The sequence below is a fragment of the Pleurodeles waltl genome, chromosome 4_1, assembly GCF_031143425.1.
Source record: "Pleurodeles waltl isolate 20211129_DDA chromosome 4_1, aPleWal1.hap1.20221129, whole genome shotgun sequence".
In the NCBI taxonomy this organism is placed as follows: domain Eukaryota; kingdom Metazoa; phylum Chordata; class Amphibia; order Caudata; family Salamandridae; genus Pleurodeles; species Pleurodeles waltl.
In genome coordinates this window covers 602,014,440-602,035,199 of record NC_090442.1, presented here as the reverse complement: position 1 = coordinate 602,035,199, position 20,760 = coordinate 602,014,440, and the positions used below count along the sequence as shown (strand labels likewise).

The following is a 20,760-nucleotide window of genomic DNA, read 5'->3' as shown; positions in this document are numbered from 1 at the left end:
CATCTTGACATTGACCTCTTTGAGGATGCTAACATAACACACTGCTTTTTGGTCTCAATGCCACCCATCCTGTCTTTTCAAGCTATGGACCCTGGTGGCAGATTTTCGGCAGCAGCAAAGGGTCCCCTGTTATTTGTCCTTGATCATTGTCTCCTCCAGGCAGTCTCATAGAAGGCATGCAGCAGACTCAGCTTAGCCCTGGCCTCAGGACCCTCTACTTGAACAAGTCCCATTAGTGCAATCTAAAAAACATTATTTCATAAGGAAAAACCTGAATGTGGGAGGAAAGAAACTTTTCCTCCTCCACAGTAGGTAGCAACTGTGTGGCGTCTTGGTTTCTACGCACTCTTTTGGTTTCCTTGCATTATGTCATAGTGATGTAACAGTTGGGTAATGATGTTCACTGGTTAACTCTGTGTTCTTTAGTGGAAAGTATAATGTTTGCCTTTGAATGTGGGCACAGGTGGAGTCTTCCTCTGGGCCCTTTGCATGTATCTAGAACTTCTCCTTTATACAATAAGAAGACAATTGTTGAAAATGGACATTCATCTTTTACATGTTGGTGATGAGCTGGCTAACAGGAGACAAGTTCCCTTATTTACTTGCGTCTAAGGTACTGTTTTAAAAGATATATTTTAAGGGCCCAGGGACAACCTAAAGCGCTACCAGCATTTTACATTAGCACTCTTCTTGGTATCAAATTCAAAGCTTCCTCTTTGTTTTCTTGCACTGTCAAAATCTACATTGTGACAGACAAGCAAGAAAGAGTTTGGATTATAGTATAACTGTTGCACACTGTTTGCTGAATGTCTAAATACAATCTTGTGTCAGTTACCAAGAAACTGTAACTTTATTAGCAGGAGGCAATTTTTATGTCGCGCACGCAAGCGCCCTGACGGGTTGTACTCTATCTGAGGGCTTTTAACCACACCTACCGCATGCCCATTGCTATTACTCGTTCATGGTCTTGACTTTCAAAAATCTTTTGTCATCATTGGTAAATGCTTTGTTTGTCCTTCCTTGGGGCAGTTTTGTTACCGCCTTGGCCATTGACCCTGTTGTATGGATAATTGCATCTTTGCTGGTACGTTTGACTGCGAGCAAACTTCTTTTCCCTTTTGGGTCTCTTCATCACGCTCACGGCAACCATGGCACTTTGAATTGGCTTGTGTATGTCAACTGTTTTACTTTTAATTTTCAATTTATGTGGCAAGAAACATCCAGTTAGGAATTTACAATGCTATTAGCTCTAACTCGAGCAAACTCAAGACCCATTGCGTTGCAAATGCTTGTTGTGTTTTTGGTGTTTATTGCAAACATTATTAGATCAATGGAGGTAAAGATTTTACATAGAGCTGTTATTGGCACACGCTCCCCCTGCACCATTGTCAGTTTTGAGACATCCTTCTCTGTACGCACGCTCATTGCACTCGTGCTGTAACACTTCAGCGCATCTACCTTATTTGCCTGCTGCAGCTCATGATTATAACCTGGTGCTTATTGCGCATGTGTTGAAATGGGTTATTTCTAGGAAATTTTATTTAAAAGAGTCCACTTGTGGAAGTGTAAATATAAGGGAAATTCCCTACCTCATCAGCATATTCTCGCGCTGTATGGTTATTGCTGTAGTCTTCACAGGATATCTGGATATTTCACCACCAGAGCAGGAAATACTGCAAGACTGTCCCCAGTGATCACGTATAGCTAGTGGATGGTGCCATCTATTGTTTCCTCCAAGTACTGCAGACTCCATGGTGCAGCAACAGCAATTGGCACACTCATAGTGCCATCTGCTGACTTCAAGTATTGCACACACCAGTTCTACATAACCTTTTCCTGATTGTCAAAAGCGATTGCCATGCTTCGTCCCATAGTGCCATCAGCAATTATTCACAATTGACATTTATAAGTGTACTTTGTTTGTTCTATGCAGTGTAATTGGTAACACTATCAAGCAATTATTGATACATTACAATTTATACACATTGTAAACTGTCATACCACCTAATCCAATTATTCAAGAACCAGGAGAACCTCCTTTGAGATGGCGTTTATGGAACAGATCTCTCAGTGCTTATTTAGGTGCTATAGATGGTCAAAAGTCTAAAACTGATACAAAAAGAAATTCACTATATTACTATCTAGGGGTAGAAGGACAAAATGTGTTTGATCATTTGCCGGAATACACTTACCAAGATGGTGAAGAATTGGATACATTTCAGGTTCCTGTAAAATAGCTTGACACTTACTTTGAAGGACAGGTGTACTTAGTAGTACAGAGACATTAATTATTTTCGTGTATACAAAAAACAGATGTATCTATTGATTCACATGTCATTGCTTTAAAAATGTTAGCGTTGTATTATGGATTTGAAGGTTTTACTTCCCAATTAATTTATAACCCGATTGTTTGTGGATGTTATTAAGAGAAAATCCAACAGAGGCTATTGTAAAAATCCATGGCTAGACAAGGCAACAGACATAGCGAAAAGCACTGAATGTTCAGAAAAGTATGCTTTAGAACCAGTAAGGTCTCCTATTGCAGTGGCAAATATCAATGTGCAAAGTTAGACTCAAAGTAAAATTCACACTGTACAGAACAAACCGCACCTGGCAGCTATAGTAGGGGTAGAAACACAAATAGATAGTCTACTAAACAAATGTGCTATAGGTGTGGTTCCAGTGCTCATATTTCTAGCTTTTGAAATTGTCCAGCGATTGCACAGGAGAAATGTAAAAGAAATTGGTAATTTTGGGAAATTTGGTAGGGGTGGTAAACGCTAGTCAGTGAGAAGTGTACAAGATGCATGTTCCAGTGAAGAGGACAAGTTGGAGAGAAAATTAGAGGAACTAGTGTTATCCGTGGATTGCATAGAGATCAATAGCGTATCTAATGAGCAAAACTATGGCGATACACTGATCACAGTAAAAATAGATGGTATCAACATGCATTTGCTTATAAATTCAGGAGCAAAAATAATCTTGGTCCAGTAAAAGACTATTACCACCTGATGACACAATTGCTTCTGAGGGAAACAGTATTGATCTTATTGGTTGTTTTTGGGAAGCAGATTTGACCTTATTGGATATTTTTGGTCAGATATAACGTATCAATAGCGTATCTAATGAGCAAAACTATGGCGATACACTGATCACAGTAAAAATAGATGGTATCAACATGCATTTGCTTATAAATTCAGGAGCAAAAATAATCTTGGTCCAGTAAAAGACTATTACCACCTGATGACACAATTGCTTCTGAGGGAAACAGTATTGATCTTATTGGTTGTTTTTGGGAAGCAGATTTGACCTTATTGGATATTTTTGGTCAGATATAACTTTTGAGGACACAACTATTAAGGCAAAAGTATACGTAGCACACAAAGGTATGAATGTATTGGGTTGGTGGCATCAAGCGGCTTTTGGCATGATTATTAAACCTGGTCAAAAATGTCCGGTTTCTCTGGTTGGATCTGTCTCTAGTCAGTCATGGAAATAAAGGTTTACAGAAGTGTTTAAGAACAAGGTGGGAATGCTTAAAAATGTGTACATACCATTAAGGTCAAATACCACGTTTTCCTGGTAAAACATAGACTTTGCAATGTGCCAGATAGTGTACGGTATGAGTTAATGAACATTCTAAAAGAAATGCAAAATGACGGAATAATAGGACCGGTGGATGCCACGTTATGGCTTTCGGCAATTGTTCTGCCCAAGAAAAAATCAGGAGCTCTGCGCTTATGTGTAGATCTTAGAGCTGTTAAAATCATCTTACTGCGTTTGTAACACCTCATGGTACATTTCAGTTTGGTCTCATGCCATTTGGACTGGCCTCTGCTGCTTCTGTATTTCAAAAAGTTATGTCTAGAATGTTTACTGGCATAAAAGATGTAGTTCTGTTTTGTGACAGCATTTTAATTCTTTCTAGCACACAGGAAACACATGATAGAGTGGTAGAAAATGTATATCTGTCTTGCAAGCCAATGGTGTCACCCTCAGATAAAAACAATGCATGTTTTGGGTGAATGTTTGCGTGAACAAGATTGATTATCTTGGTCATGTTTCATCTGGTGAGGGCGTTAGACCTAAACCCAGCATTGTAGATGGGATTATCAAAGCACCCCATCCCACTGACAAAGATCAATTACGCTGTTTTATAGGGCTGTCTGAGTTACACAAAATGTATTCTAAATTTTTCAGAACTCACAGAATGTTTCAGGATATTGCTAAAAAAAGGAGCAGAGTTTGTGTGAACATCCACTTGTCAGAACAACTTTGAGCACATTAAGAAACGTGTAGTGGAAACACCTGCACTACACGTTTATGTTGAAGGACACGAAACATTTATTATAGTGGATGCCAGTGCCTGTGATATGGGAGCTGTATTGTCACAAGTAGAGAGAGGAAAAAAGGTCATCATTGGGTTTGTTTCAAGAAGGATAAAAGCTGTAAAGACAGGATATTCAGAAATAGAGAAAGAAAGGAGAGCCTGCTGTGTGGGGCATAGAGAAATTCAAGCCGTACTTTGTGGGAAGAACATTTTGTTTTAGAACTGACCACGACCTCTGGTAGACATTCTTGCAAGCAATAAGATAAAGAAAACAACTGCAAGACTAGCCAGACTTGAAATCAAATTGTCACACTGAATCATATTGCAGGAGGAAAGACCTATCACTGAAGAATTAAATGTGGAAGTGGTGCAGGATGAAGATGAAGAATGCATCATTGCTAGTGTGAAAGATTGTTGTTTGTCATGACCTGGATGCTTGGTGCAATGCTCTCAAAGATGATAAAGTTCTAAGTCAAGTCATAAAAACGGTGATGACTGGTTGGCCGAAAGAAAAGTCCAAGGATTGTTCATTGCAGCCATATTACAGTGTTGCAGATAAATTATCCATTGAAGGTAACTCGTTAATGAAAGGTGACAAATGAATTCTCCCAGATTGTTTCAATTAGAGAATGTTGGAAACTGCCAGCTCAGGTCATTTAGGAGTAACAGCCACCAAACACAAAATAGGACATGGTTTTTGGTGGCCTGGTATAGACAGTGAAGTGGAAACAATTGTGAGGGAATGTGTTATAGTGATACACATTTGGTCACTTCTACACCTCCTTCTATTCCTGTGAAATGTCCAGAAAATGTTTGGCAAAGAATTGCAGGGGATTTTTTTAGGGCTCTTTCATGTTTTGCCCAACAACATGAGATATTTCATTGTCTTGGTTGATCATTTGTCCAGGTGAAAGGAACGTTGAACTGAGCACCAAGGCAGTAATCAGTTTTTTTCAAGAAGTGTTTAATAAGGAAGGAGTACTTGCTGATGATTGTGTTCAATTCACTTCTTCCATTGTGACAGTTTCTGAAAAAATAGGGATCACATATTTACGTAGACCCTTATATCACCCCCAGGCAATTGGTAAAGTAGAGAGGTTTAAATGGGTACTGGTAGAATGCATCCAAAGTGTTATCAAATCCAAGGTCAACTTAGAAACTGCTACCAGGGAGTTGTTGTGGGCATATAGAACCACTCCATATTCTATGACAGGTATGGTACCATTTGAATCTTTTCACCCCCGGGCAAATGGTAAAGTAGAGAGGTTTCATCGGGCACCGGTGGAGTGCATCCAAAGTGCTATCAAATCTAAGGCCAACTGTGAAACTGCTACCAGAGAGTTGTTGCTGGCTTACAAAACCACTCCATATTCTGTGACAGGTATGGTACCATTTGAACTTATGAGAGGGAGACAAATCACTTCTTCTTTGAGTCCTTTCTGGAAAGTCAAGGTGTTAAATCAGAGTTGTGATGTAGAAAAACATTAAAAAAAGGCTAAAAATGCAAATAAAAAACAAATTGTAATGAGATGTGAGAAGGAAAAGAGCTTAAGAGGTAATAGAAGTGGTACCAGGATCAAAGTTAATGTGGGTGATCTGGTTTGCATTAAGGATCCTGTTCTGTTGCAAAAAGGGGCTTCAGAGTTCAGAGATCCTACTCGTATAACTAAGGTTAGAGAAAAAGCAGTAAATGTGTCTAACGGCTAGGGGTGGAACACTTCTCGCGTAGCAAAAACCCATGAATTAACATTGTTGAATGACACGGCTAAGAAATACAGTACAAACACACAAAATGGTGACAAAAATGTTAATGATGTGTCAGAGTGTCTAGAGCTGACTCTACATAGAAGCAACAGAAAAAAAGAGTTCCATCTAGGTTCAAAGACTAATGGTTTTCCAGTTTTCTTTTTTGGTTTACGTAGTTATGCTTACTCAAATGTTAGTAGTTACTTAAGTGATTGTGTGATTTGTTTGAGTTTGTTGTACTTGTTATATATTTTTTGTTTTCTTTTGCTGTTGTTCTCCTTTGGTAATTTTTTTTAATGGGGGGATATGTGATGTCTTGGTTTCTATGCACTTTTTTGGTTTTCATGCATTTTATGGGCTTCCTGTGTCATAATGATGTGACAGTTAGGCAATGATGTTCCTTGGTTAACTCTGTTTTCTTTACTGAAGTGTATAATGTTTGCCTTTGAAGGTGGGCACAGTTGGAGTCATTCTCTGGGCCTTGCACATCCATCTTGAACTTCTCCTTGATACAATAAAACCTGAGAAGACAATTGCTGAGAACACAGAATAGTATAGGGACAGGGAGATTTCAAAATGGTCCAGTGCACGTCCTCCCAAAGTTAAGTACAAATAAATAAGGTGCACTGTTCCACAGGGAATACCACAGATCGAGAGGGCACTCTTTAGAGTAGCAGTCTCTCACACACCCAATGGGTGTCCTGCTTCGTCATAGGGCCTGCACCTCTTCGGAGAGGCGCTGCAGTGTCCGATGGCCCCCTTGAGGGGGCTCTTTACCAGAGATAGTTTTAAATGTGTGCCGTGGTTGAGCATAGGAGTTGAAGATATGTTAACGGACAGTAATTGGTCATCTCCGACCCCTATTCACTTTATTATGCAGTGTGCTTCCTTAGAACTCACTGAAAATGTCTTCCAGTTTGAGGATCAACTCTACCACCAAATGCGCGGGACATCTATGGATAAGTACCTTTGCCCCCAGCTTGGCTTGTCTGTACATGTTCCATTTTGCGCAGTGTTTTATCCTGGATAGCTCCAATCCATTTAACAATAACATTAAACTATGACATCGCTATATTGACGACATTTTGATCATATGGCATGGGAATATACAGCTGGACGGGACCTTTACCACTTGGATTAACAGTCTGGACCCCTCCTCAGGTTCACTTCAACCACTTCAGACAAACAAATCTCGTTTTGGGACTTTGCAATCTCCATCAACGAGGGCAAAGTGGAGACCAGCACCTACCAAAAGACTACGGACCAGAATAGCCTACTCCTATATGAAAGCCATCATCCCCAGGCGTTACGGGACAATGTACCCTATGGCCAATTTCTCAGACTCAAACTGTAAAACTCTCCTTTACTTTTCCTACCCAGCTACCGAGATCATTGCGGGTAATTTCTGGGATAGCTTTGAGCCCCTTGAAGCTACCAGGAGACCAATGTGTTCTTCCCATTTTGACATTAAGCCGGGGGTGCTGCCCTGCTAAGCTCCATGGACGGCAGATTGCGCCTTCAAGTCAAGAGAGACAATCAAAATGTTATGATAACTGAGGGTAGTCTGCTATACTACTATATCCTTTAACAAGGAAAAAGACTGATATCTCGATACCACATAATCCAGGATTGCAGCACCCCTGGAGGATTTATGTGTAAAGTGGGCTGGGGAATCAGATGAAAGTCTACCGTTAACAACAATACAATCATTCTCCTTCAGGTATTTGAGAAAGAGCTTCCAATGCTTATCAGCCCTTATTTTATGTGGGAAAGAACAAGGAAGTAATCTAAATGCTTCCTCCTTTTCCTTGTCCCGAAAGGATGAAAGCCCCGAGTTAGACATTTTACAGTTTAGATCTCCAACCATAATGATATAAGTTTCTGGCTCCCTGTCGCAAAGCTCCTTAATGTAGTGAAATATTTTAACTAAAAGATTGTTGGAAGGGACACGGGGGGGACATAAGAATTTATCAATACGAGAGAGGTTACCTTGAATCCAACGCCAATGCTATGTAAGGTTACAGCTAGAAACAGGTTACTGGGATCTCTAAAGCATTCATGCTGCCAGTGCAGCCTATTGGACAGCAAACATGCAATCCCTCTCTTAGCATGGCCCCTCTTTGAAGGGGTGGCCTTGCAGCAGAGGGAATAGTACTTTGTAAACTACAACTTCCCAATGGACCAGGTTTCTTGGAGGCAAATTATATCATGATTTAAAGAGTCCAGAAAATAAAATTTTCCCCTTTAGGCTTTACACCTGCCGCATTCCAAGATTAACGGTAAGCTCGTTGCTACGTTGATGGAGCTGTTAGCAGGGAAGTTGTGGCAGAGCTGCTTAACACTGCCGGTAGCCAGTTCAGAGAGTGTTGATTAATGCATGGATTAAGGGGCGGACAATCTAGAAAATCCCTAAGTAGAACTTCTCAGCCTTGAACCCCCAGGTGTATTTTTAAATCCTGATAAGTATGGAAATGAGTGTCAAGGTTAACTAGACGGGTAGCTGGGGTGGTAGGTTTCCACACTCCATGGGGAAACTGAGGAACCCACTTGGTTAACCTTGAACCCGTCTCGCGCAAGGCAGGTACTACATCAATACCTTTACGTTGTAGAGACTCTAAGGTACTTAAGATTATGTTAACACTCAATTTGGAAAAAAAGGATATTTGAGACAAGGGACAAAACCAGAGACCAAGTGTATATCCCTACTTTCAATCAGTCTAAGTGGTTCAATATCTGAAAAACATTTTAACAGTTGAGATCTGTTAAAAAAAAAAAGATTGTTATCAAATAAAAGCATAAAGTCTAAAATCAAAGTGTCCTTGGGATGATGACCCTGTCCCCTTTTAGAGGGTTGTGGCTGAGCTAGAGAGGGCTTAAGCCCTGAAATTACTCTAAAGGGTTGTGCAGAGGGGTTTAAGGATGGCCTAATCGGTTGAGATATGTTCAGATCATAGGCCATAATAGCATCGTTCATGTCAGGGTTGCCGGTGGATCGATGAGTTACGGACTTTGGTTGGGAGACGGTGGGTGTGGGGAGGAGATGTGAAACTGGAACCTCCTGGGTTGAAGGTTCCTGTGAGCCAGATTGGTAATCAAGAATCGTATCTTTCTCCGCCCTTTTTTAGAAAATTTCCGGATTGTTTTTTTTTTAGACCTTTTGACTTTTTTACTTCTAGGTATTGGAGCTTGTTCTAAAGTACCCAAAGCACTGGTTGTGATGTTTGCCATTGATCGAACCTTGAAAATTGGAAACATGGCTGGCACGGAGTATTGAGAGACAGGATCCGGGCCTTTTGCTGTTGAAAAGTCACTCAATACAAATCTAATGGAGTTGACTGGGCTCTCAACGGGAGCGGGATTCATAGGAAAAAGTTCAACCTGTGGTGCGCCGCCTGAGAGCAAAAGTCAGTGCCAGGGGATATTTCTTTGTTTGCAGGGGTATAAAGTTGTGCTAAATGGTTGTCGCAATGTAGCGTAAATAATCCAGGATTAACTCCATTGCCAGCTGTCATTTCTTTTAATATGGCGGTTACGGAATCAAAAATGCAGTCAGATCCTCCAACCAATTTTTCTAGAAGATTCAAAATAGAAGATAAGAGACCCTCTAAGCTTAAGAGCGAAGAAGAGATCGGAACATTTTGGTCAGAGTTACTGCTTAGAGGATTAACGTTTTGACTTAGGTTGGGTGTTGCTGAAAGATGAGAACATAATGAAGAATGGTTGGAGGATGTGCTACTGAAAAGCTGCAAACCTGTGGATGGAGGAAGAGGAAAAATCGGAGGAGATTTTGCTTCCTGGCAGGACCCATATCTTTGAAGGAGTTCTAAATCAAGGTCAGGGAGGGTGAAATCAACTTGAGGATATTCCGGGCCAGCACGTGGAAAAGGAGCATCAATACCGGGTTCAAGAGACAAAGTATCCTTTACAAAGGCCAGGCTAGCGCAATCATGAATTAATTGGGGGATTACAATTGACGGAGGCATACAGGCTTTACAAAAAGTTGGAGTCTCAAGAAGGAAGGAAGATGTGTAAGGTGTGGCAGGGTTCCTGCTTGGATCTGCTGAAACGTGAGGGAGGACTGAATCCTTGGGACAAGGACAACAAGGTGAAGGTTCTTCTGATGGAGGAGTGACCTTGCAGTCTGGAGATCCAGGCTTTGGGGGGTTAGGTGGAGCCTTCTCTTTGTCCCCTAGAGAGATTGATTTCTGCATTTTAGGCCTGAAATGACTGCTGCTTTATTGCGTGAGGGAATGGATTTTGTTTTGGAACAGGATTTCCCTGGAAGTAGTCGGCTAGATCTCAACTTTTTAGCAGTCATGACCCACAGTGCTATATTGGATGTTTCACTTGTTTTGAAGTGGAAAATGTTCTGATGGATGATGGAAACTTATGAAGTTAATTAGAGCAAAGGATGCCCAGGTGAGAGGAAGAATAATTGGATACTATTTAAGGAAGACCAACAGTACCTTATAGCGATGATGAGCAGAGTCTGGAAGAACTGCTGGTAGGGGAGCTACCACCACTTGTGTCAAGTGGAGACCTTCACTGTGATAGGCTATGACCTCCTCCTGGTGCCACCGGTGTTACCGTAGACCTTCACGTGTGTCCTATGTCTCCTCACAGTTCCTCACTGCACCATAGGGCATCTCACTGCTCCACTCAAACTGCAATATCTGGGCTTCTCACAATTCCTTGCCGCTCCTCATTGCGGCTGACTGGAGATGAGTAAAACCCAATGGAGCTTAGGTGGGGTGCCATGCCAGAATAGCTCACACACTGTCTTTGCTGCACTGTTCCTGCTGCCTGCTGGGGGGCCCACGACCCTTGTGGGGACCAGGCAACAGGCCGGGTGGATTAGATGGCTGCTGCACAACCTGCAGCCCGGCTTACTGACCCACTACTGGGACTCCAGCTGTGTTCACTCCGTTCTGCGTGGCTCCTGTGTTGTGATGAATAAACGTTACGAAATTCATGTGATTTACAAGCTTTTATTGTAACGTTAAATGCGACCCCGATACAGGAAATCCGAAGCGCTCGTCTTCGCAACTGTCTTTCCTCAACCTCCGTCCAACTCCCGTTGCCTAGCGATGCTCGTGCCCAGTGTAAACACACTGTGCGCGAAGCACTGTGCGCGAGCATCGCAACACATCTTCCCCCTAACAAACAAAAAATACAACGAGGACAAAAATAAAAAACAATTCCGAAAACGAAAACAATTTTACCCTCCAGGAATAATACATTCACATTCGTAGCATTATGCAAAACAAACATAATCCTGAAATTTGCTTGGTGTCCTGACTAAACGACCACACTTGCTTGTTTTCCTTGCAGGCACATCAAAATGATTGTTGACAGTAGGTACGTTAGACTGTACATTAGAGTTATAATCAGAATCATAGGAAGGCGTATACTTCCAATCATCTAACCAGTCAAATTTGCATACCTTGCGTTCTGGGCTGATAACTTTTCCTTCCTTCCCAACCAACCCAGAATTAACATTCCTACACATGGACAATGAAGACATGTGCCAAACCTTACCATCACTTAATAATGCAGAATTACAAAAAATTCTATTTACTTTAAGGGGATCTGAAAATCTATTATTACCTTTTTTTATGAAACCTGGTTTCTTAACTCTAACCACATCACCAACTTTTATGGCTTGTTCTTTGCATTTGTGTTTCGCGTCATAATACATCTTACTATGCACTTGGGAACTTTTAATGTTGTGTTTAACTTGTTTAAGTGTCCAATCAGCCTTTTTATCCCCAAAACTCCAACCCACATTATCTTACCCACAGGGAATTCTCCCTCTCATCAACACAAAGGGAGAATACCCTGTAGAAACACAAGGTGTCGTTCTGTATGACCATAAATTCCGCATTAATTCACATCTCCAATCCAAATTGTTGTGATTTGCCATTTGGATGACGCCCTTAATCACCCGATTGAATCTCTCCACAGCACCGTTTCCTGCCGGATGATATAAAGCCGTAGTATTATGTACAATACCTTTCCCCTGTACAAAATCTTTGAAAATGCGAGACATAAATTGAGGTCCATTGTCGCTTACTATACACTTAGGTAAACCCTCTTTCAGAAACACCTTGTCCAGGAAGTGTACAACTGAATCCACATCAGCCCTATTAACAATCTCAATCTCTGGCCATTTAGAAAAATGATCAACCAAAACTAAAAAATACTTTTGTTTATCATTGTACATTACTGGCCCTGCAATATCTATGCCTATCCTTTCCCAAGGTCCATCTGGACACGGAATAGGATGGAGAGGTGGTTTTAATGTTACCTGAGTCTTGTCAGATGAATTACATGCATAGCAGTCTCTAACTTTTCTTTCAATGTCTGAGTCCAAACCTGGCCACCAATAAGTACACTTAATTTTGTATTTGGTTTTACCAATTCCAAGATGACCTTCGTGACATATATCAATAATCTTATTTCTTATAGATGTTGGGGGAATAACCCTGCCATTCCTAAAAATTAGACCACCTTCCAGAGAAAGTTCATGTCTCAGTTCCCAAAACACACGCATACTATGATCTAACAAATGTTTATTAGGCCATCCATTCTTGATATATCTGCTAACCACACCAAAGATGTTATCTTGAGATTGAGCTTGTTCCCAATCCTCTTTGGTAATACCTGGACAATCAGTTAACACATTGGCTACTGTAAACTGTTCAATATCCGTATCTTCATCACACACAACAGGTAAAGGCATCCTGCTTAAAAAATCTGCCACCACATTTTTGACTCCCGGAACATATTGTACACTGTAATTGAAATCTAAAAGTCTAACCGACAAACGAGCTATACGTGGTGACGCTGAAATTAACCCTTTTGTTGTCAACACTTTAGTGAGCGGTTTGTGGTCACATCTTAACAACACATGAAAACCCCAAATGAACTGTCTGAAATGTTCCAAACCCCAAACACATGCAAGTGTCTCACGCTCGATCACAGAATACCTTTCCTCAGTCGGTGTAATCGAACGCGAGGCAAAAGCTATGGTCCATTCAACTCCCTTTTCATCGATCTGGGATAACGTTGCACCTATGCCTTTAGAACTGGCATCCGTTGTGACCACACTTTGCAACATGGGGTCAAAACCATGAAGTGGTGGAGCATAAGCCACATCATTCTTTATTACCTCACATGCTTCATCACATGCCTCACTCCACACAAACTTAACATTAGTTTTAAGAAGTTGACGCAGAATATATGTTTTTTCTGAGAAATTGTGGACGAATTTGGCGTAAAATTCAGCCAATCCTAAGAAAGCTCGCAAATCATCTTTAGATTGAGGTCTTGGGGCATTTTTGACAGCATTAACTAATTCCAATTTGGGTTTAATACCAGCATCTGAAATTTCATGACCTAAATAATCAATTTTGTTAAATGCAAATCTACATTTTTCAATTTCTGCTGTCAAACCGTGTGTGCTCAGTCTATGCAAAACAATATCTAAATTACGATCATGTTCATTTCTGTCCTTCCCCATTATCAAAATGTCGTCCTGAAAAATCAGTACATCCTTTATGTCCGATAATACCTTGTGCATTAACCTCTGAAACATAGCTGCTGCAGAAGCCAACCCAAAAGGTACTCTTTTAAATCTGTAACAACCAACAGGTGTCACAAAAGTTGTTAAACTTCTACTATCAGCATGTAAAGGCACCTGATGGTAAGCAGCTTTAAGATCAATACTAGAAAACCATCTAATACCTTTAGTGCGAGTTAACATTTCGTTTATTTTTGGCAAAGGAAATTGATCAATTAAAATATTCTTGTTAAGATCTCTGAGATCCACACAGAGTCTCAAATTGCCATTTTTTTTTTTAACTACAACTAAAGGTGCGACCCATTCTGCGGATTCCACGGGTTCGATAATGCCGTCTGACTGAAGTTTTTTAAGTTCTTCTTCTACTTGGTCCCTCACAGAAACAGGTATGTTTCTGACTTTGTGAATACAAGGTGTGGAATTAGCTTTCATTTGTATTTTATGTTGGAAACCCTTTAGTTTTCCAATTTGGCCAGAAAAGACATTGGGGAATTTTTTTGCAATATTTCCTGATAAATCTTCGGTATGTTGTACAATAGACACAGGTGTACTACTACTGGGGTTCAAAATAATACCCAACATTCCTTGGTCCTTCCAACCCAGTACGGACGGCCCAGAAACCGCTACATACACCTTGCAGTACGCTTGTTTGCGTTTAAATTCAATTAGCAAATTTCTGTAACCCACCATTCTAATAGGTTCACCCGTGAATGTTTTTGGAGAAATGTCAGTTTTTTCAAAGCAATTACCTAAAAAAGGTTCAAAATATTGTTGCCAAATCTCCTCATTCAGAATAGTGTAGGGAGAACCAGAATCCGCAACAACCGAAATATCAATGCCAGCAATCGTAACATGGCATAAGGGTCTACTCATGTTGTTTTTAACATTCTGTACCTTATCATCAACATTAAGAATGCATAAATTAGAATCAGACTCCTCCGATGAACCGCTGTCACATTCCCTCACACATTTAACACTTGCGTCACCCCCACCAAATTTCCTTCTGCGACACACTTTGGCAAAATGTCCCAAAACACCACAGTTTGAGCACTTCTGATTCCGAGCCGGACATTTCCTATCATTTGCCAGATGAGATTTGCTGCCACATCTGAAACAAAATTTTTTGTCTTTCATGAATGAATTATCTTTCTCCCCTTGATAAAAATGGACTCTCTTAGACGATAATTCATTGTTTTTCTTGACTATGGCAATAGTAGCATTGTCTTCCAACTTTGAAAATGATTTTTCCTCACTGCGCAGAACAGCCTTTGCGCATCTTCCAGTGAGTTCAGCGCTTTTGACCATGTCAATAACCTCTCGTAACGGTGCTTCCCCTCTAGACCAAAGTTTCTCTTGGATATGTGGATTGGCAGTGTGCATTATAATTTGGTCTCTAATGAGTTCGTCATGAAGATTACCAAACTTGCATGACAAAGCCAAATTCTTGAGTGCAGCAACGTAATCATCTACAGATTCCTCAAATTGTTGCTTCCTATGATAAAATTTAAATCGGTCAACAGCTACGCACATGGCAGGTCTAAAATACTCTGTGAGATCTTCAAGAGCATGGCTAAAAACATCTCCTTGCTCAGGTGCTCTAATCTTTTTGTTAATACTGTTGTAAATTTTCAAACCCTTTGCACCTAAACAGTGTAAAAGAATTTTCTTCTTCTTTTCTGGAGTAAGTTCTTCTTCATCTTCAAAAGTTGAAATGTAGTTTACAAAATATTCTCGCCAGTCCTCCCATCTTAGAGTAGCTTCTCCATCTTTTGGCAAGAATGGCTCAGGAGCGCTAAGATTCCATGCATTTCCAGAAGCCATGACCAAAAATTATGATGAAATAACTTTACAACAAATATTTCCTTGGAAAGGAGAAAATATTAATCCAGCAAGTTCGCTAAGTTTGAAAAAATGATGGACTTACGAGAAAAAAAAAATAATAATCAACGTGCGCAGGCCCTGCGCAAGAGCACAAGAGACTTGTTTGCTTGACACTGTCAGACAATCTGAAAACGTAAGATGCGGCGTGTAGACATTTTCAGTCTGGTTTACTTGGCACAAAACAACTGATAAACAAAGTCTTAATCCTACCGCTACATCAATCACCAAGTCCTGTTGAAAACAGCACGAAAATATCAAATCCTACAACTTCCTTTGAATCCTGCCTCAAGCTGTGAAGACATTTGCTTGCTGGACGTGTGGGTTCTTCCTCGGGGTCGCTAATAACTCGTCGCCAATTTTGTTGTGATGAATAAACGTTACGAAATTCATGTGATTTACAAGCTTTTATTGTAACGTTAAATGCGACCCCGATACAGGAAATCCGAAGCGCTCGTCTTCGCAACTGTCTTTCCTCAACCTCCGTCCAACTCCCGTTGCCTAGCGATGCTCGTGCCCAGTGTAAACACACTGTGCGCGAAGCACTGTGCGCGAGCATCGCAACACCCTGCAGCGTCTTTGTGACCTCCCTGGGCATTTGGTGGTGCTGCTCTCACCAAACAAGCCTGGGGGGGGGGGGGGGGGGTCAGATGCAGTTTGAAAAGTATCTGGAGCCCCCTGAGCACAGCGCACAACTTGGCCGCCTGGCCAGGAAAAGGGGCGCCTGCCCCAACACTCCGAAGATGAGAAGGTTGATGTAAGCAAGTGGGAAACAAGTGGCCGGCAAAGGGTAGATAAGTCCTGCGGCGGGGCAATGGACCAGGCCCCGGTCCTCAGCGGGGAAGAGAAGTGCTAGGGGCCGTGGCTCACTCCACCCACAGCTTACCGCACTTGCAACTTATGGCGTGCCGCGTGTTGTTCTGCGTTGACCTGCTGGGGTCACCGCCGGCACTCTTCTGCGGCCTCCAAGCCGGTGGGTCCCACGGCGGGACGAGGCATCAACCCCAGACTGGGAGTCGCGATTCGCCATGTTTGCGGCCACTACACGCTGCTCCTCAGCTCCCAATAAGGGGAAATTACTTCCTTCGGCAGCTTCCATGGTGCCGTCTCTGATCCCTGCAGCTCGTTTGTGACCCTCCCGGAACTCCCGGGATGCTGCTGATGGTTCCCCGGGACTGCTGCCCTCGAGGATGAGGAAACCACCCACGGTGGGGAGCTGCAAATTCTCCGCGTGCGGCCGCATTTCACGATCGCGGCAGCCGCCCGTTCTCGGCGCAGCGAGCAAGTGTAGAGTCAATGCGTCACCTGGAATGCCAACTCTCTGGGCGTCAAGCAAGCAAAACGCACTGCGCATGTGCTGACTACTGTCATACTGCTTAGTGAAATGCCCTATACCAGTGGTTCCCAACCTTTCAACTTCTGTGGACCACCACTTTATCACTACTGGAACCCGAGGACCCCCACTGAATCATAATTTGAATTTGGGGACCCCTCACTGAGTCATTACTGCAAGCTAGGGACCTAATCAATTAATATTATTTAATTTTCTAAGCAGTCGCGGACCCCCTGAGGAGGCTTCCCGGACCCCGAGGGGTCCCCGGACCACAGGTTGGGAACCACTGCCCTATACCAAGCTCCACGTGCATCCTGGCAGCTACACTTGGTGGACCACTAAAACTAGGTGACAAGTTCAATCCAATTGCAATCATATCTTCTTTAGTTCTGACCTAGTAATGGGGGCAAACGTCCCCCCAACATTCGCCGCATGAAGCTTGGAGCACTCTCTTCAAATTTTATGAGTGAATTGTGCATGGTGGAAAACTCACCGTCACTCCCCATACAAAAGTATGGCACTGTGCTAAATATTTTTACATCAGCTACTTACTTTATTTCCATTAAATTATATTACAAAATCTATTCTGTGACTTAATAGTCCCACAGGAGGAAAACCTCCCCTCCCCCACACACTGGCATGCTTCTTCATAGTTTTACAACCTCTAACACTGAAGAGCATCCTCTGCAGTTAAATAATTGTCCCAATTTCTTCAATGGTCTATGAAATGAATTATGCTAAGGAGTTACTATTTCCGTTTGTCTCAATAGTTTTTGGTGTTTCCTGGTGTTGTGGAGATGTTGCCTTTAAGATCAGATAAAAAATGGAGGATGGCGTAATTGACTATATTCATGCCTCTTTATATTATTAAAACAAAGCAAATTGATTGGTGGATCTTGCATGACTAGTTCATCAACATGTTTCGGCGATAAATGTATTGCCTACTACAAGTCAGTTGCTGTTCCTAGGACATATGTTGCCCCCTGCTGGTGAAAAAACAATTGTGATTGAGAAATTCCTTAACATAAGTTTATGAAAGGGATAAGTTGCTTTTCACCCATTCGGAGTTACCTGTGATTCCTAAGGTCACTTTCCCAACCTTTCAGTGTTATTTGCAAAATTTAGGACATGATATTGACTTCTTAACTATTAAAGACTGTCACTTCTTTTGCATATGCGTAAAAACGTGTAACTTGCTGTATTGAGCCGGCCCACTTGATTTCTTCAGAGTAGAATATACTGACACCCACGATTCAAGTGTTCTGGTATATAGCGGTCTTTAAAGCAGTTTATATCGTCAGTGTTAGATTGAGCCCAACTGTGTTATTAGATTATTGGATTTTTTTTTATTTGTCTTGGTTGGTTTTAGTTTGTTTTTATAATTAATGTGTTTTACTAAAACTGGTTATAAATGGATGTTTAAATTCAGTTTTATTTGCATGGTTTACAAATAATAATGGAGAAAGTGCATCATGGGTAAAACTTAAAACACCCATATATTTAAAAAATCATGCTGTTAGTGTTTGATAGACCTACTCTGATTTGAATATTCACTTATCAAAATATGATTTTTAAAGTATACATCCCAAGTAAATATTGGTGGTATTCACCCTGCCACTTACCTTTGCAGATGGACCCAAGGGGAAGTCTTGACCCAGAGTACAATTAAATTGTTTGCATGTATGAGTTTCGCTACAGTTACCCTTATTTTCTTGACCCTAAGTGAATGCCAGTCTGAAAACTTGTGTTTTTCTTTTTTAGGTGTGAATAACAAATCAGCTCAAGTTCTCTTGCTGTTTGTTATACCTGGACATTTAATATTTTTATATACCATTCATTTAATGAAAAGTGGTCATACTTCCTTGACCCCAATATTTATAGCAGTATTCTTGTTTGCTGCTCTTCTACAGGTAAGGAACTGGATTTCGTAAATCTGACGTGTAATGTACATGTGCATTTCACAGGAAGTGGGATATACAGACCAGGTTTTGACAACTTAGTGGACTTTCTTGGAGAATCCTTCTCAAAAGATGAGCTTGATACACTAGAATGCTCAAGTTATTGCTTAACTAGAGTTGTTAAAGAATGGAAAGAAAATAGTACATTGTAAATATTTTTTCTGCTTACTAATACTGGCCTCCTTTATAAGTAAGGAAGGATAAGGCATTTACTTTTTCAGCTAAGGCACCTACTTACCTGAATCGTTAAATGTAGGGTAAAGCCTGAGGCTTGCAACTCTTGATCACAGGTATCTAACTAGACACAATATTGTCAATGTAAAATTAGTTAGATTGCCTGTATGTCCCACAGTGTACTTGCTTCAGTTTTTATTTTATCACAACCTAGAGAACTAATACATTTCAGTTATCATCAGCATCACTTAAGTATTGTGTATTATATCAGCTTGGGGTGAAAACTTCTGGCTCAGTGTATGTCCAGTGTTACATTGCCCTTTCAGAGTTGGATAGCCTTGGTAGAATCTAGTAGCCATTTGCATAGAAAATGGCTCACATCTCACAAAGCAACATTTCTACACCTACCAATGTTGACCTGAAATGATGCGGACAGGGGAAGGAGTGATCACTGTATACTCCAGTTCCCAGCAGATGTACACCTCAAACACACATAGAGATTGAACTTGCTAAGCAATTTTATTTACTGCAGGAACATTTGCTGGGAGTACTGTGACAGCAGAGATTGTAAAGAGGTGGTGCAAATAATTGTAAGAGAATCATGAAATAATGAACAGACTAATAATGGCATAGGTGGGTACTTGTGGAAAGTCAAGTCAAATTAGGTATGTATAACAGAATTGAGCCTTGGGTCCAGCAGATGTCGGGGATCATGCCATTTAATAAACTGATTGTTCTGCTTAAGCTCAGTTGGTATGTCAGGAGGGGTGGGTAAGGAGATAAAACTGTTAGTAAAGAAACAGTCTGACAAATGAAGTATAGATGAGAATGAAGGGCAGGGATGAATACTTAAAGCAAAGGTCCACTGATTATGGGGATTCAATAAATTAGATTAAGATTGAACAGAAGAGTTTTCTGATTTATTGTAAGATAAATTAGCATTCTGAGTTCCATGCTGTTGATGCACCAGAGAAGGCTTAATAGGATGCTTTCCCAGAGTTGAATCTCTTGGTTTCTCATAAGATTTTGTCAACTCATTAGTTTTTTGTATCAGCATATGTTTGTGCACACTGGATAATTGTAAATGGGTGTCCCATCCTATTAATGGAGCGTCCATACAAGCAATGCAACATGTGTGATCATGTGCTCTGTTAACCCACCTTTCCTCATTGAATTAGGGGACTACCAAGACTTTAGCACTGCACTTTGATGTCAGTGTTAAGGTCTTTGCTGAATTATGTTACCTCATCTCGGCCCACCCATCAACTCACTCTGAAAGTTAGTAAACAACTTTGCTTCCCTGCACAACAACACAGTCTCCCTCAATTAGATTAGAACACTGCTTCCCTGTACAACTACAAAGTCTCTCTCAATTAGAGTACCTCAAGAAGTTTCTTTTTGTGAAATCTCCGCGACCAACTTCCTTTTCACTTCTCATGTAACCACTTTGCCATCCTCTACCAAACATATCCTCACACTCTTCTTGGTTAATCTACCCTGAACACTTTTTAACTCCCTTCGACAAATTCTACCCAAATCATCAAGCCTTTTGTGTCCTCCAGTGTATTTTTCTAATTCATTCACAATCTCCTCCCTGGTGTATGCCCACAATGCTATAAATTTGTTCTGTAACCTGTTGTATTTCACCGAACCAAAAGTCTTACAGTGTAGGTTTTCCCACCTCCACTTTGCCAAGCGTGTTTTCAGAGAGTGTTAATAGCTTCCCCTCAAAGTCCATCGTAACCATCACAAAATCACA

At 41.1% G+C, this 20,760-nt stretch overlaps 1 protein-coding gene across 2 annotated transcripts in view; it reads left to right on the top strand.

Moving 5' to 3' along the window:
- The window catches only part of SLC41A2 (solute carrier family 41 member 2), a 325,633-nt gene that overhangs the window by 279,921 nt on the left and 24,952 nt on the right, over positions 1 to 20,760 (top strand). For both annotated transcript variants that reach the window (XM_069229008.1, XM_069229009.1), the window contains exon 10: positions 18,631 to 18,779. In XM_069229008.1, the coding sequence (XP_069085109.1) occupies positions 18,631 to 18,779 (149 nt within the window). The remainder of the gene's footprint in view (positions 1 to 18,630; positions 18,780 to 20,760) is intronic.